The 13,384-nt window shown below is 36.2% G+C and overlaps 1 protein-coding gene and 1 long non-coding RNA gene across 2 annotated transcripts in view; one reads left to right on the forward strand and one right to left on the reverse strand.

The window, feature by feature from the left end:
- The window catches only part of LOC136277718 (uncharacterized), a 5,720-nt gene extending 5,536 nt beyond the window's left edge, over window positions 1-184 (forward strand). Inside the window, exon 2 of the long non-coding RNA XR_010716001.1 lies at window positions 11-184. This is a non-coding gene — a long non-coding RNA (uncharacterized lncRNA). The remainder of the gene's footprint in view (window positions 1-10) is intronic.
- LOC131776692 (solute carrier family 15 member 2-like) overlaps window positions 1-13,094 on the reverse strand; it is an 18,291-nt gene extending 5,197 nt beyond the window's left edge. Inside the window, exons 1-19 of the mRNA XM_059092925.2 lie at window positions 12,726-13,094; window positions 10,691-10,749; window positions 10,135-10,225; window positions 9,023-9,164; window positions 8,733-8,822; window positions 7,191-7,290; window positions 6,458-6,548; window positions 6,005-6,082; window positions 5,466-5,548; window positions 5,239-5,322; window positions 5,037-5,126; window positions 4,680-4,724; window positions 4,220-4,255; window positions 3,006-3,094; window positions 2,822-2,903; window positions 2,282-2,404; window positions 1,531-1,692; window positions 1,073-1,119; window positions 82-201 (exon numbers count right to left, since the gene is read on the reverse strand). Coding sequence (XP_058948908.2) covers window positions 82-201; window positions 1,073-1,119; window positions 1,531-1,692; window positions 2,282-2,404; window positions 2,822-2,903; window positions 3,006-3,094; window positions 4,220-4,255; window positions 4,680-4,724; window positions 5,037-5,126; window positions 5,239-5,322; window positions 5,466-5,548; window positions 6,005-6,082; window positions 6,458-6,548; window positions 7,191-7,290; window positions 8,733-8,822; window positions 9,023-9,164; window positions 10,135-10,225; window positions 10,691-10,749; window positions 12,726-12,789 — 1,676 coding nt within the window. The 5' untranslated portion in view covers window positions 12,790-13,094. The remainder of the gene's footprint in view (window positions 1-81; window positions 202-1,072; window positions 1,120-1,530; window positions 1,693-2,281; window positions 2,405-2,821; window positions 2,904-3,005; window positions 3,095-4,219; window positions 4,256-4,679; window positions 4,725-5,036; window positions 5,127-5,238; window positions 5,323-5,465; window positions 5,549-6,004; window positions 6,083-6,457; window positions 6,549-7,190; window positions 7,291-8,732; window positions 8,823-9,022; window positions 9,165-10,134; window positions 10,226-10,690; window positions 10,750-12,725) is intronic.
- Window positions 13,095-13,384: the final 290 nt, after the last annotated feature.

Below are 13,384 nucleotides of genomic sequence, written 5' to 3' on the forward strand. Positions count from 1 at the left end.
TCGTTTCCAGGGTCTGAGGAAAAGAAGAGAGAGCCTGGGGACGAAGTAATCTGAAGAGTAGGAAACTGGTAAGAAACTTACTTCTTTGATAAAAGTTCCTTGTAGTCGGTGTTTTTAAAGCTTCCAATGTCCTTGTACGTTAAAGTTTTGTTGAGTTTTATGTCCACAGACGGTGCTACATCACCCCCAGTGTGAAAAAATCTGTGACAGTAAAACAAGTTTATGTCATCGAAAGCGTCACCGAAATCCTCTCGCGCAAGGCAACTTAGATGATTTTCAAATAAATTAAATCATTTTTGACGAAGGACGTTTCATTGCAGATGCAACTTTTTCCCTTAAACTTACCATCCGAGTTCGAAGTCCGTACCGTAAGTTACGGACCAAGCTGGTCTTTTCCGTTCGGATTTATGGCGCAAGCGTGTAGCACGCGGGCCATAAATCCGAGCAAAGAAACAAGGTTCTTTAACTCACCGTGCAGACCGGGAAAACCAGGTTAGTAAGATACTTTTTGTACATCTAGGTTCAAATAAAGGGAGGAACACTTCAATTCAAACGAACTTTCGAATTTAGCGGGCCGTACAGTAATATACGGCCCGCGGGTATGTGGGCACTTACTAATGAAATGAGTGACTGATTGATTTGTTTATAAATATATTTACCACGTACCTTTTTCAGTAACTGTAGATATTTGAAAATCATATATGTGTGAACTGCGCTTTAAGAAATGAATTAGGAAGTGATCTTCGCAGTGGTGAAAATAAGACGCAGGAGAACTGCACCAGTATCGCAGAGGTCTTAGGTTCAAATCCCGTACAGGCCGGAATTTTTTTTAGGTTTTAATTTCACTACTGCTTGAGTGGTGTTTATTACTGCGAAGGTCGCTTTCAAATTCATCACCTATCTTTTTGTCATGAAGTTTAAAATACATGGGAAGCTTATAATCATTGCAAATCACCGCATAACAAGATTTTAAGTCATAAGTTCAATAACATGACCACATGTGATATTAGGCGGCACTACATGTGTAACGAGAGGACAAGGATTTGACATTTCAATACACTTCATCGCCTACCTGACTTTTGCTACACTTCCTTTTAATGGTTCGAGAATATCCTCAATCTGAAACAATAGCCAGAGCAAAAAAGGAAAAAAAGTATTACCATCGGAACAAAATTTTGTGCAAAGTTTACTCAAAAACACCTGTTGGTGCATCATTTATGATTTCTAACGATACTCATGGGTGTTTCCGAACAATTGAACTAATTTGTTTATAGTCCAGGCTGTTTCTCCAACTTCCGCCTTATCAAGTTGGTTATTTCAAGTATCCAGCGTTAGGCTGAATAGCAAAAACAGCCACTTTTTCCTCTTTTGTTGGAACCTCGATTCCCAGTAGTTTCGAGGATCGAGTTTCGAGCGGAGACTGTTAACTAACTTTTGAGCGGAACTCAACGTTACAATTTCGTGAATAGTTCAATGATTGTAACGCTTTTATAACTCAATCCAGGCAACATGACACTTTGTTAAATGTACCTGCTCTCCAATCAGCGCATTCTTTTCGATTCCAACAACGAAAGTGGTTGCGCCTTTTTCTTTGATCTTCACCGAGAATGACTTGGTGAGTTTGGTGGGACAGTCAACCGTTTTTACGTTTATTGTATCCAGAGTAACTGGGACGTGAGCATAATCCGAAGCCTGGAAAAAAAAAGAGACGAGATCAGAGTTCAATTCTAAGACTAGTCTAACATCTATATCCAATAAATCGAATGAATTAAAGAAAAAAATTAATAGTTGACTGAAAAACTGGCAGACTGATTTACTAACTGATCGAATGACTAACTGTCTGGCCGGCTGACTGACTGGGTAGCAGAAAGACAGACCGACTGGCTCACTAGATAAACGGGCGATGGACCGAACGAGCGAACGAACGAACAAACAGACGGACGAACGAACTCACGATTGACGAACGACGAACAAACGAAGGAACGAACTGACGAACGAACGAATTCACGATTGATGAGCGACGGAAGAACGACGAACGAACGAACGAACGAACAAACAGACGGACGAACGAATTCACGATTGACGAACGACTAAAGAAAGAACTGACGAACAAACGATCGAGCGAACGGGCACTCGAACGGCCAGTCAAAGCGCTGAAACGTGACTGAAAAGAGAATACACTAAGGGGGAAGATGAAAAGATAACTGCAGTCTGAAATATTACATTCACAACAAAACTCAAGAAAAATTTTAACACCAACGTAATTAATTGATTTCCATACCTGCATCAAAGGCACCTCTGCGTTCAAGCCAACACCGAACGCGTTTATTTTACAAACTCCGGCATTAATAACACGAAGGTTGGCGAAACCTGTTGGTGGAACGTCCGCTGCGACTCGACTTCGCTGTAAAACAGGTAAACAAAAAATAATCCCGATAACTTGACCTCTTTTAAAAAGTTACAAATCATTTTGGACATTCAAAACTCAAAACGGAGTTTGGCTTGTTGCAGCGATCCAAAGACATTCCCAACAATGCACTGAAATCGTTCGAGCGGTTGAGGGTTGTACAACCAAAACCAAAGTAAACGCAATGGCCAATGAAGACAGAGGAAAATATCACAGATAGCCAATCAGAATTCTGAAAGCTTCAAACTGCCAGAAGCGCAGGAAAACGCGGATGACCAAATCGCGACTGGTTAAGTTTTGGATCTGATCGGTTGAGACCATTAAGCTCGTTTTCCTTGGCCGTTCACACGGGGAAGTACAGCAAAAAAATTCAATAATGCAGTGTTCACTTGAAAATCGAAAAATCAACGTTACCTGTATTGCAATCTGTATGAAGGCTGCCATGACAAATGAACATGCTGCCAGCAGCATTCCAGCGCACATACGCTGTAAGGGCCTGTTAAGAAAAAAGTTCCAGGCGCATGAAGAACAAACACAGTCCTCACTGATGTTGAGTCAAACAAATAGGTAAAAACGTACAAAAAGAGTATGTTCGTACCTCACAAGAAGATTGCATTTTCTCAGAAGAGGATACACAATGTTTTCAAAAATTGGAATCATGATCAGAATAAACACTGGATTGAGCGCCTGTCGAAATACAACGTTATAAAAACAAATGGGCATTCTTTCCACGATATGAACCTCATTGCAGTGAAACCTGTTGAATTAAGCAATACATCACCCGTCTCCAGCTCGCGCACGTGGGTTAGTACGCCAGTAAACTGATAGCACGTGCAGTCTATTGCTTTTATAAGACAAACTTAAATCTTCTATTGGTTTACCGGTGCAATATACGATAGGTTTTTGACTAATCAAGGCGCTCTTAGTATCTCGTTATTTTATAAAATTTACTAAACAGTGCGCAAACTTGAAATACTATTATTTCAAGGTTTGTTATTTTAGTTTCTTCGGTTGCGGTTTTCTGTTACTGATCAGTAAATAATAATTTATGAAAGCTGAGGCTCACAGAAGGTACCTTTACATTGAAATGAATTGATCACTGAATATTTGAAATTAGTCTTATTTTGAAGTTTTCATGATTTTATCAACTGAGAAACGGGTTAATGAAAAGCAAAAACAGTATCGTGATGAACTTCCTCAAAAATTAAACTTGTTTTCATAGCCTGATGTAAACACGCGGGAGGTTGGGAGAACACGAGATAAGCGTAGGAAACCACGACGCGAAGCGGAGTGATTTCCAGCTTATCGAGCGTTCTCCCAACCTCCCAAGTGTTTACATCAGGCTATGAAAACACGGAAACCATTTTCACATTTCTTTTATAAAATAACTAATGAAAGAGGAACGAAAACCGTGTTTACATACGCTCATGTAAAACGGTTTTATGGCCAATCAGAGCGCGTGTACTATTTGAATTATTTCATAATACAAAATGAAAAACGAGAAGAGAATTTACAGTGCCAAAAATGAAAATTAAAAAAATGTCTAAAGAGCTCATGGCCACACAAATGAACCCTTTGCCTGGGAGTGACTACAATCTAAATTCTCCTTACAATATCACCCCATTGATCACACGTCAAGGTCATGAGAATAAAGGAAATGATCACCAACTAAAGAAGCTCTTGATTGTTAAACAAATTCTCCTTGTCAGGACTATAGGAAATATATGGGGAACAGTATGGAGAATATGCATACCGATGTTAGGGTGTAAAGGGTTACTGTATAAGTAAACAATGGTCAAAATGAAAACAGACCTGCACTTGATCAGGTTTTAAGGTTCCAAATTTGCCCTGTAAAAGCACAATAAAATAAATAACATATTAAGAGGAAAACAGTGATATCAATGATGTGTTCTTCATGAAGGTAAACATTTGAGAAAACTATTTTAACAAGTATAAAAGTGTTGAAACAAGCAAAATATCTCAGGTTTTTAGTAACATGTAATGTATGGTGCACCATCATTTAGGCTAAAGTCTGGCTAACTGAGAGAAATTCAGTCCAGTTCAGGCAGGTGTCTGTTGTAATTGGCAATGCCGAGTGATATCACCTATCTACCTTGAGCCTGTCAAAGACAATGAGTTCTGAGTTTCTCCAAGTTTGCCTGTTCACCTATTTTTCTTCCTCTATGAGAAATACATGTGTGTAAACCATCCAAAACATGAAATTCCACTACTGGTTTTAAACTTCATGAAATGTTATTTGCCATTTACTTACTAAGTTACCATCCATTTCTTCAGCTTGAAGAGTCCATCGTGAACCCTAAAATTAACAGCACAAAAGCAATTTAACCCTTAAACTCCCAAGATCTGATTGTAGATTCTCCTCTCTAGCTTCTACACCTTTCTTTGTAATGATTAACAAGAATTTGGTGGTCGATCAAGGTAAAGGGGAGGGTATGGTCACTAAAACAAGTTTGCCAAGGAAATGCAGCAGCAATGATACAATTTTCACAACAGTTTTCTCAATGGTTTTGGATTTCATTTCTTACAGTTCACAGACATCGCTACATTACAAAAAATTAATATTTGATAAGGGTTAACAGTTTATGTGTCGAGGAATAAAATATCTCACCTGTTGATCAAACAACGTCCAGAATACAGGCAAAGGCAAAAACATGAAAAGAACTTTGAACAGTGCTTTGATGTCCTCCACCAAGTTTGACTAAGAAAAACAATAACAATTATCATGAGAGATAATTTGAAAACAGGAATATGGCTGCATCAAAAAATAATCAATTGTAAATAAAAAATGTAACTAGTTCAGTGGAACTTACATCATAATCCTTCTTTGCAAAGTCCATCCAGTGGTCCCTCTTTTCCCCTGAACCAATACTTTTCACCTTATTTTTAATAGCATTCTGGTGAGAAAACAAAACAAATCAGATTTAAAAAATTGGATCAATCATGATACTAAGATTGAAGAAACATTTTTAGCTTTTCTTTCATTCAAAACTATATTGTAAAATTAATTTAATTCTAAAAGTTAATGGATGATACAAACCCCGACAGCACAGCTGACAAGTAGAACAATATTTCCCTCTGGTGGGACTTTCTTGTACTTGTTACGACCACAGTAAAACAATGCTGTGGAAAAAACATTGAACTAGTCAACAAAATTTAGCATGTTCACTGATATGGGGGAGGGGTGGGGGGCTACATGGTAATAAGCCCTACATGACAAATGATAGTCTACTAAATTCCTCCCTACAAATTGCTTTGTATTTACCAAGGAAAATTTATGCTGAAGTGACTTCAAAAACCAATTAAGGCTTAGTCCACGCGTCCCTTTACCCTTTACACCCTAATATCAAAAAGAATATTCTCTATACTATTCTACAGACATTTCCTAAGGTGCTGACAAGGAGAATTTGTTAATCAAGAGGTTTTTTAGTTAGTGATCATTTCCTTTATTCCTTTGTACATAATGTGTGATTCAGGGGTCATATTGTATGGAGAAATTAGATGCTAGTCACTTAGGGGTTAAAAGGTTAAGAATTTTGGACAGTGTTGTAAATGCAGGAAAAATATTTTACACTGTACCAATTGACAGGATCATCAACAAAGCAGGGACTCCAAATGCCAACATGTAACAATCCTGACCAAAGCAGGACACATCACCTGGGAAAAAAAAAACATATCCTCAACATCATTACACAGTTTTGCATTCCTCCCCCCCCAAAAAAAAACAAACAAACAAAAAAATTACTCATGATCAGGAATTTACAATGTAGAAGAGGCTTGCACTAAAAGACAGTTTTCCTTGTTTGCACTGTAAAGGGACCTGATAAGGTCTTTATTGCTGTAAAGCATCAGCCAGCTACTTGAATCAATGCCTGTAAAATTTATTAAGAACATCTCTGCTTGCTCTTTGAGAGATAACCCCAACAATGCCCCACTGTAAATATTAATCGATTTTCAAACAATGTATATTAATTTTCTTTAAAATAGCACAACTGTGTGTTACTAAATACATGTTCACATTGAATCACTTGCCTCTCAGCATTGGTGTAACAATCATAGATAAAAGGCTACCAAGATTGATGGCAAAATAGAAAATGGAAAAATAGCTCTGAAGTAAATGTTCCTGCAACAAAGGCAATAAAATAAAAGCAAATTACTTAAAAAGCAATAAGTATGTTTTTGGTATGTTTTTTTTTTCTTATTATCGTTTGTCTCTCTTTTCTCCTTACTGTTAACCATAAAATTCTTATGATGTTAGTTTAGAGAATTTAGTATTGGATCAACTAATTATCTCCAAATTGATATTTTTCTTTATTCTTGTCACTTATCTGGTTGATATTGTATTGAAATGTGAGGAGAAATTTTGTCTTGGTCACTCATGGGAATTAAAGGGTTAAGATTTCAAATGAGATTTAAGTTAGAGTTCCATGAGCCACATCTTACTATATTTCTGACACACAATGACCTAATTAACTGAAAATTCACTCCTATAACTCACTTGCACTAAAAATTTTTGTGAATCTTTGCCAATTTCTTGCTGTTTTTATATCAGTATTCTTTAGATTTTAGTGTCTGAGGAATACTGTCATTATGATATTAGCTTTCCAATGTACATTGTGCTGCACTTTATAAACATGCACATGACCTATTGTATAATCTATTTACTTGCAGGAACAGTGGTCATAATGATAATGATTGCAGTACATACTACTATGTAGCACGTGTAGCTCAAACATAACAACTTTCTACTCTACAGGTACATTACTTGATCAGCAGTAAACTGATCTCCCCCAAAAGCTGACACACATGGTTTGATGCCTCCTGTACCAAGTGCGATTAACAGCAATCCAATCATTGGACCAGCCCTGGAAAAGAAGGAGAAAAAGTCAACAAAAGAGGACAACTAAACATTCATTCATTAGTCATCACCATATGCCAAATGACCTTTGCCACCTTAACTCAGTCCATTTTCTGTAGCAAAATGCCGCCTATCTTCCCATCCCCTTGATGGGATGCTTCCCCTCGCCCTCCACTCTACCTCCATGCATTATCGGGATCCCCTGAAAAACCCCGTGGAAGAGTATGAGCCAATAGAGTATGTACATTTGTAACTACATGTATGTATGTAGGTATGTATGTATGTATGTATCCCCCAGACAATACTCTGAAACCCACTCAAATTGACAGGAGAGAGAAGTATTGAGAGAGTTAAGTTACTGTTTAAATACAAAGAAATCACATGGCCCAAGAAACCACATCTTGTTTTAATTAATATCTGCCACCCAGAGTTACATCAAAAACTGCCTTGTTATGCAAATGCCTGTCCCTTAAGTTGACATTGAAACAAGGCTACTAGCAAACAATGCTTACTGTTAGAGCAAGTATCTCAAGACCTTAATGAAAAAAAGAACTCAAAATAGAATTAAGTCCAGCTAACAAGACACCAACAAGATGCTAGATTTTCCACAGAGAAAAACTGTTCCTTGGAGTTCTTAAAAGCTCAGCTCAATGTTTTTTTTCATATCACTCAAAACAGAGACCAGGGGTTTTAATAAGTTTTGAAGTAGAAGGAAAAAATCTGTAAAATAGGCAGCTAATGGAAGTTCAATCTTTACTCTGATGATGCTAACTGTGAAGAAAATAGGTGGCAATTTTGCATGACAAAGATGGTGAATTCCGCTGGTTACCAGCTCTTATTAAACTTTCTGTCTGACAACATCTGAATCTAAGAGTGACAGAATTTTAACCTTTTGATCCAATTAGTAATTCTTCCTACTGACTGCCATACTCTTGCTTGTCAATTAGAAAGGAGAAGTTGATCTTTATTTAAATTAACGGCCCCTGGCTGATTAACTTGTCTGTTCTCACAACCTGTTTACAAGATAACTTGATGGAAGTGTAAGGAGAAGTTACAGCTGTGCATGTTAATCACTTCTTCTGAAGGAGTAAAGGCTTACTCAACAACTATAAAATACATAATAATTTTTTACATTCATGTCCCATGCAAGATCACCAATCTGTTGAGGGTTGTTAACCCCTTCACTCCCAAGATTTTATTAGAAACTCTAGTTATTGACTACTATGCAATTCTTTTGATGTTCCTTTGGATAATTTGGTATTGGATCAACCTGTAATCCCCTAACTGAAATTTTGGTCTATTCTCATTTCTTGTCTCCTTGATATTGCATCAGAATTGTAAGGAGAAATTCTGTCTTGGTCACTCTTGGGAGTTTAAGGGTTACCAGTCATTAAGCTACTACTGTAACTTACTGTTGAATGCATTTTATTAGAAAAACAATTTACTCACGTTTTTACTTTTGCCAGTACTGCAGGAATTGATGTGATAGCAACAGTGACATTGCCAATGGCATAAATGATTGAAACATAGAGTATGGTCCTGTAAATGAAAAAAGAGATTCATTTGAGCATCATATTTCCTCTACATTAAATTTAATTCAGAAACAATTACATGTGCACAAATAATTTTACTTGTTATCTAGTGATCGCTTAGCGTCTGAAGCATGAGTCACAACTTGTCATCTTCAAAAAGTATTATTTTTGTGATATGACGTTTTGTAGTTTAGTAAAATAACTCACTTGTATTTTCCCAACAGACTGTCTGCTAACATTGCACCAAAAAGAGGACTGAAATAGCACAACATGTTAAAGGCATGATAAACTGCTGTGGCAGAGTCATCATCCATCTTCAACATCTGTGTCAGGTAGATGACAAGAATGGCTGTAAAGGGAAAATAGAAAAATAATTACATACTATCCATGAGGTGGATTCTGTGGTCAGTAAAGATCGCAAAACCCAGAGTTTTAACCCTTTAACTCCCAGAAGTGATCAACATAAAACTTCTCCCTACAATATCCATACATTCTTCAGCAAACAGGTGATGAGAATATTCAAACTTATCAGATAGAAGCTACTATCTTGATCTAGCACCAAGTTCTCATAACTAATTTACAGGGAAATGTGTCGCAGCTGCAGGGGAGAATTAATAATCAGATCTTGGGAGTTAAAGGGTTAACAGGACTTTGGTATTACGTCCAAAAAACGTTTTTCTCATTCTCCTCCAGTCATGTAAATTGTCTCTCTTTCAAATTGTACTTTCCTCCTTCTTTCTTTTTGGGATCCACAGCTAAGTCCGTTTACCTTTAACCCTTTACTTCCCAGAAGTGATTAATGAGGAACTTCTCCCTATAATATCCATACTCAATCCTGCCAACAGGTATTGAGAAAACAGATAAAAGTTGTTATCTTGATCTAACACTAAATTCTCATAACTGATTTACAAGGAAATGTGTAGCAGCTAGAGGGGAGAATTAGTGATCAGATCTTGAGAGTCAAAGGGTTAATCAAGGTAAACAGACGTAAAGTTTTAATAACATGAATAATATTAAAAATTCAATAACCTGATTCCTAAATATACAACAAGTATAAGAGTGATATACCAAATGAATAAAATTATTAAGCTATCCAACTAAACAAATTTAAACACCAAAGACATTAAACCATTTCAACTAAATCTATTTAAACTGAAGATTCCAAGTTTGTGTCATGTCACCAATAGACTTCTTTGCATGAAGTATTTTAATTGCACGGAGTATTTTAATTGGATGGAGAATTTTAATTACACTATGCAACTATGATTTTAATGCCTGGGGTGTTACTCATCTTCTAGATTGCAATCAGTATAACTTACCATGCATCCCATAGTATGAGAATCTCTCACAGAACTCATTTCCCAAAATATACCACACTGCACTCGGGTAACCAGTCTTGTGAAACACATTCTATAAGAAAAATCATTTCTATCTTGTTAAATTCTGGGACAAAATTAAAACCTGTGTTATATAGAAATACTTCAGCTGCTCCATACACAAACATTTACTTTAACTCTTTAACTCCCAAGACCTCCTTAGAAATTCTCCTTACTATCTGCCATACAGTTCTTGTAATGTTAGTTTGGAAAATTTGGTATTGAATCAACTCATGATCCCCTAACTGATATTATTCTTTACTCTCATCACTTTTCTGCTTGATATTGTATTGATATTGTAAGGAGAAATTCCGTCTTGGTCACTAATGGAAGTTAACTGGGCTTATGTACAGCATTACTACATCAAGGCAAGAATTGAAAATCTAAAAAAGGAACTTCTGCCAAGACTAATTTTATTAATGAGCTTTAGGCTAAGAGAACTACATGTAAACATAAAAAATCACTGATAATTACACCAGCATAGCATATAGAAACATACCTTTATTTTCTGTAATTTTGACTTTTCTCCCTTTCCTTTCCTTTCATCCCCTTCATTTTCTACAATTCATGAAAGGAATATGTTAAAAAGTGTAAATTGAAGCTACAAGGCACAATCAGTAATGTATCACTCTACTCGCTGAATAACAAAACATACTCAGTATGTTATTACTCAGAAGAAATGGTTCAGAACTACAATACTTCAGAAATGGTTCCCTTTCCCCTTTAAATAGCCAACCTCTTAATCTCTCTTTTGAAGAGAAAAATTTCTATTACCGTGGATAATATTTGCTTCATACCTTCAAAACTTCAAAATGCCATACTCAAGAAGCAGATTTATTTTATGAGTGTTAAAACAGATACATGTAGGAACACTATAAAAACATTGTTATTAATAACAACAGTGTCCTATAAAGTCAGACTAAACATACAGATACACACATTGAAGTTTCAACTAAAAAAAAATGTTTGAAGACAGAAGGTCATAGATGTACTCGTACATGTAACTGACAAAGTTGCAACAAATTGAAACAGACTGAATCCATTCAATTATTTAGGTACCTAGTTCATACCTTCAAAATTTAAAGCAAAAAAAATCAACCTTGTAGTTATTCAACAATTTACAATGCAATATGATCCTATTTTTCCCAAATTTTTTTTTGCCATGAATCACTACCTCATATTTTTTTTTTCTATGGATCACATTCTCCATTAACACCCACGTATGTAACTTAAAATGGCACTTAATAAGCCCCCTGCAGGCAAACAGGTGAAAATTATCAATTAATTTTCCAATAAATCTCATGAAAAAAGATATAATATTTCTGTAACTGGGACAAAAAAAGAAAACAATTTTAATCTAACCCTTTCACTGCCTCAATCTAAAGATCATGTCTTTGTACTGTCTGTCATAAATTTCACATAATTTTACCTCTCAGAATTGTTGTTTTACCCTTTCACCGTCACAAGTGATTAACATGTAACATCTCTCTATTATAACCCTACATTATCCAGCAAACAAGTAGTGGGTATATTCAATCTTGTCAGGTAGAAGTAGATTTCTTTCATAAACACCACATTCTCTTCACTAATTTACAAGAAAATGTGTAGCAGCTAGAGGGGAGAATTGACTATCAGTTCTAAGAGTTTGAAGGTTAATTCAATCAATATTCCCTAGTTTATATATTCTTTTCTTCTCATCATCCATCTACTTTAAAATGTATTGCTATTTTGAGGAGAAATTCCTTGTTGGTCATTCTTCCAAGGGTTAAAGCTAGATTCACTGACTAAAGTAAATCTGGTGTATTATGGAATTGTCTGCCAATTAACCAGTTGCAGTTGCTGTTATTCAGCGAGTAGAGTGTCTCTTTAATAAACAAAATGCTCTAAACTATCCTGTAATACTTCGACTTCGCACTGTACCCGCGAATAAGTCCACTTTAATTTCGAGACTAAAATGCTCTAAAAAATCAAATTACTTGCGACAATACGGGAAAGACGTCAAACAGTAGCAGAGGACAATATAACCGGCATTACATCTTATTTATGGAACCAAAAACTGTGGGTTGAACGCGCATGCAACATCAATTCGTTGTTGTATTTTGACAAAAATTGAAAGAAAACTATCATTCAAATAGACCATTGCTTTGAAAAAAGGTTCTATAAGAGCTGGTCAGCTTTTTTTCACACAAGACTGATTTTAACGCCTACATAATATGATTTCTTCATTTTTCTACAATTACAAAGGCAAAGTAATACGGACATTTTCAATACTGGCTGTAGTTCCTATGATGGGTTAATTTTAAATATTACTTTCCGGGAATTACCTCAAGGTTTTCGATAAATTTGCCTTCGATTAGTTGATTAAATGCACTAGAACACACTAACATCAACATTCATGTGTACTGGAAAACATGTCTGTTCATGAAATTTGAATTACAAACACTGTTCGGTACAAGATCGAAACCTTTGAAATTCGATTTCAGATAAGCTTAATTCTCGAAACCCAGTAAAAAAAACATTAAGAAATTATTTACCTTGCCCCCTTTTAGGATCATCTGTGTCCGTATCATCTAACGGCGTGTAAGCAGCGGAAGACATCGCAATTTTGTTGGCTCTCAGCTGAGTTTGTGAAAGGATGTTTTACATGTCGAAGTCAAATCCCACACTTAAAACCAAAACAAAACTGTTCGGTGTATCATTCGATCCTCCCTGCAGGCATTCCCCTTTCTCGAAGAAATTCGGCAAAATGTTAAAATGAGATTTCACGTTAAAAGCCCAATAAATAAGACACTCGACTTCTGATCGTTAGGGGAAGCGTCGAGATAAATTATGTATTAGATGAATTTGGTCTTTTTCACCGGAACGAGTTCGAAATTTACTCTACACCTGAGGTTGTTAACGCTTTGGCCTCCTTGATCCTACTGGTCAGCGGATACTGTGAAAGAGTGTGCGTGTTGCTGTTCGTGTTGAAATGCAACGATTGTATTTGTTTGGAAGAACCGTGGGAAGGAAGATATCTCGGATTGATTTCCGATTACGACATTCGCCCTAGGTCGTCTTCATAACATAAGCCAAGTGGAATATTGAGAGGAACATTTAGTTCCTTTTCGCTAATGAATTCACACAGTTCTTCAGATATTTGCCTCTTTCTTTTTTCGTTTTAAGCCAGAAGTGTAATAAAGGCTTCTGATTT

This window comes from Pocillopora verrucosa, chromosome 13 (assembly GCF_036669915.1).
Source record: "Pocillopora verrucosa isolate sample1 chromosome 13, ASM3666991v2, whole genome shotgun sequence".
Lineage (NCBI taxonomy): Eukaryota > Metazoa > Cnidaria > Anthozoa > Scleractinia > Pocilloporidae > Pocillopora > Pocillopora verrucosa.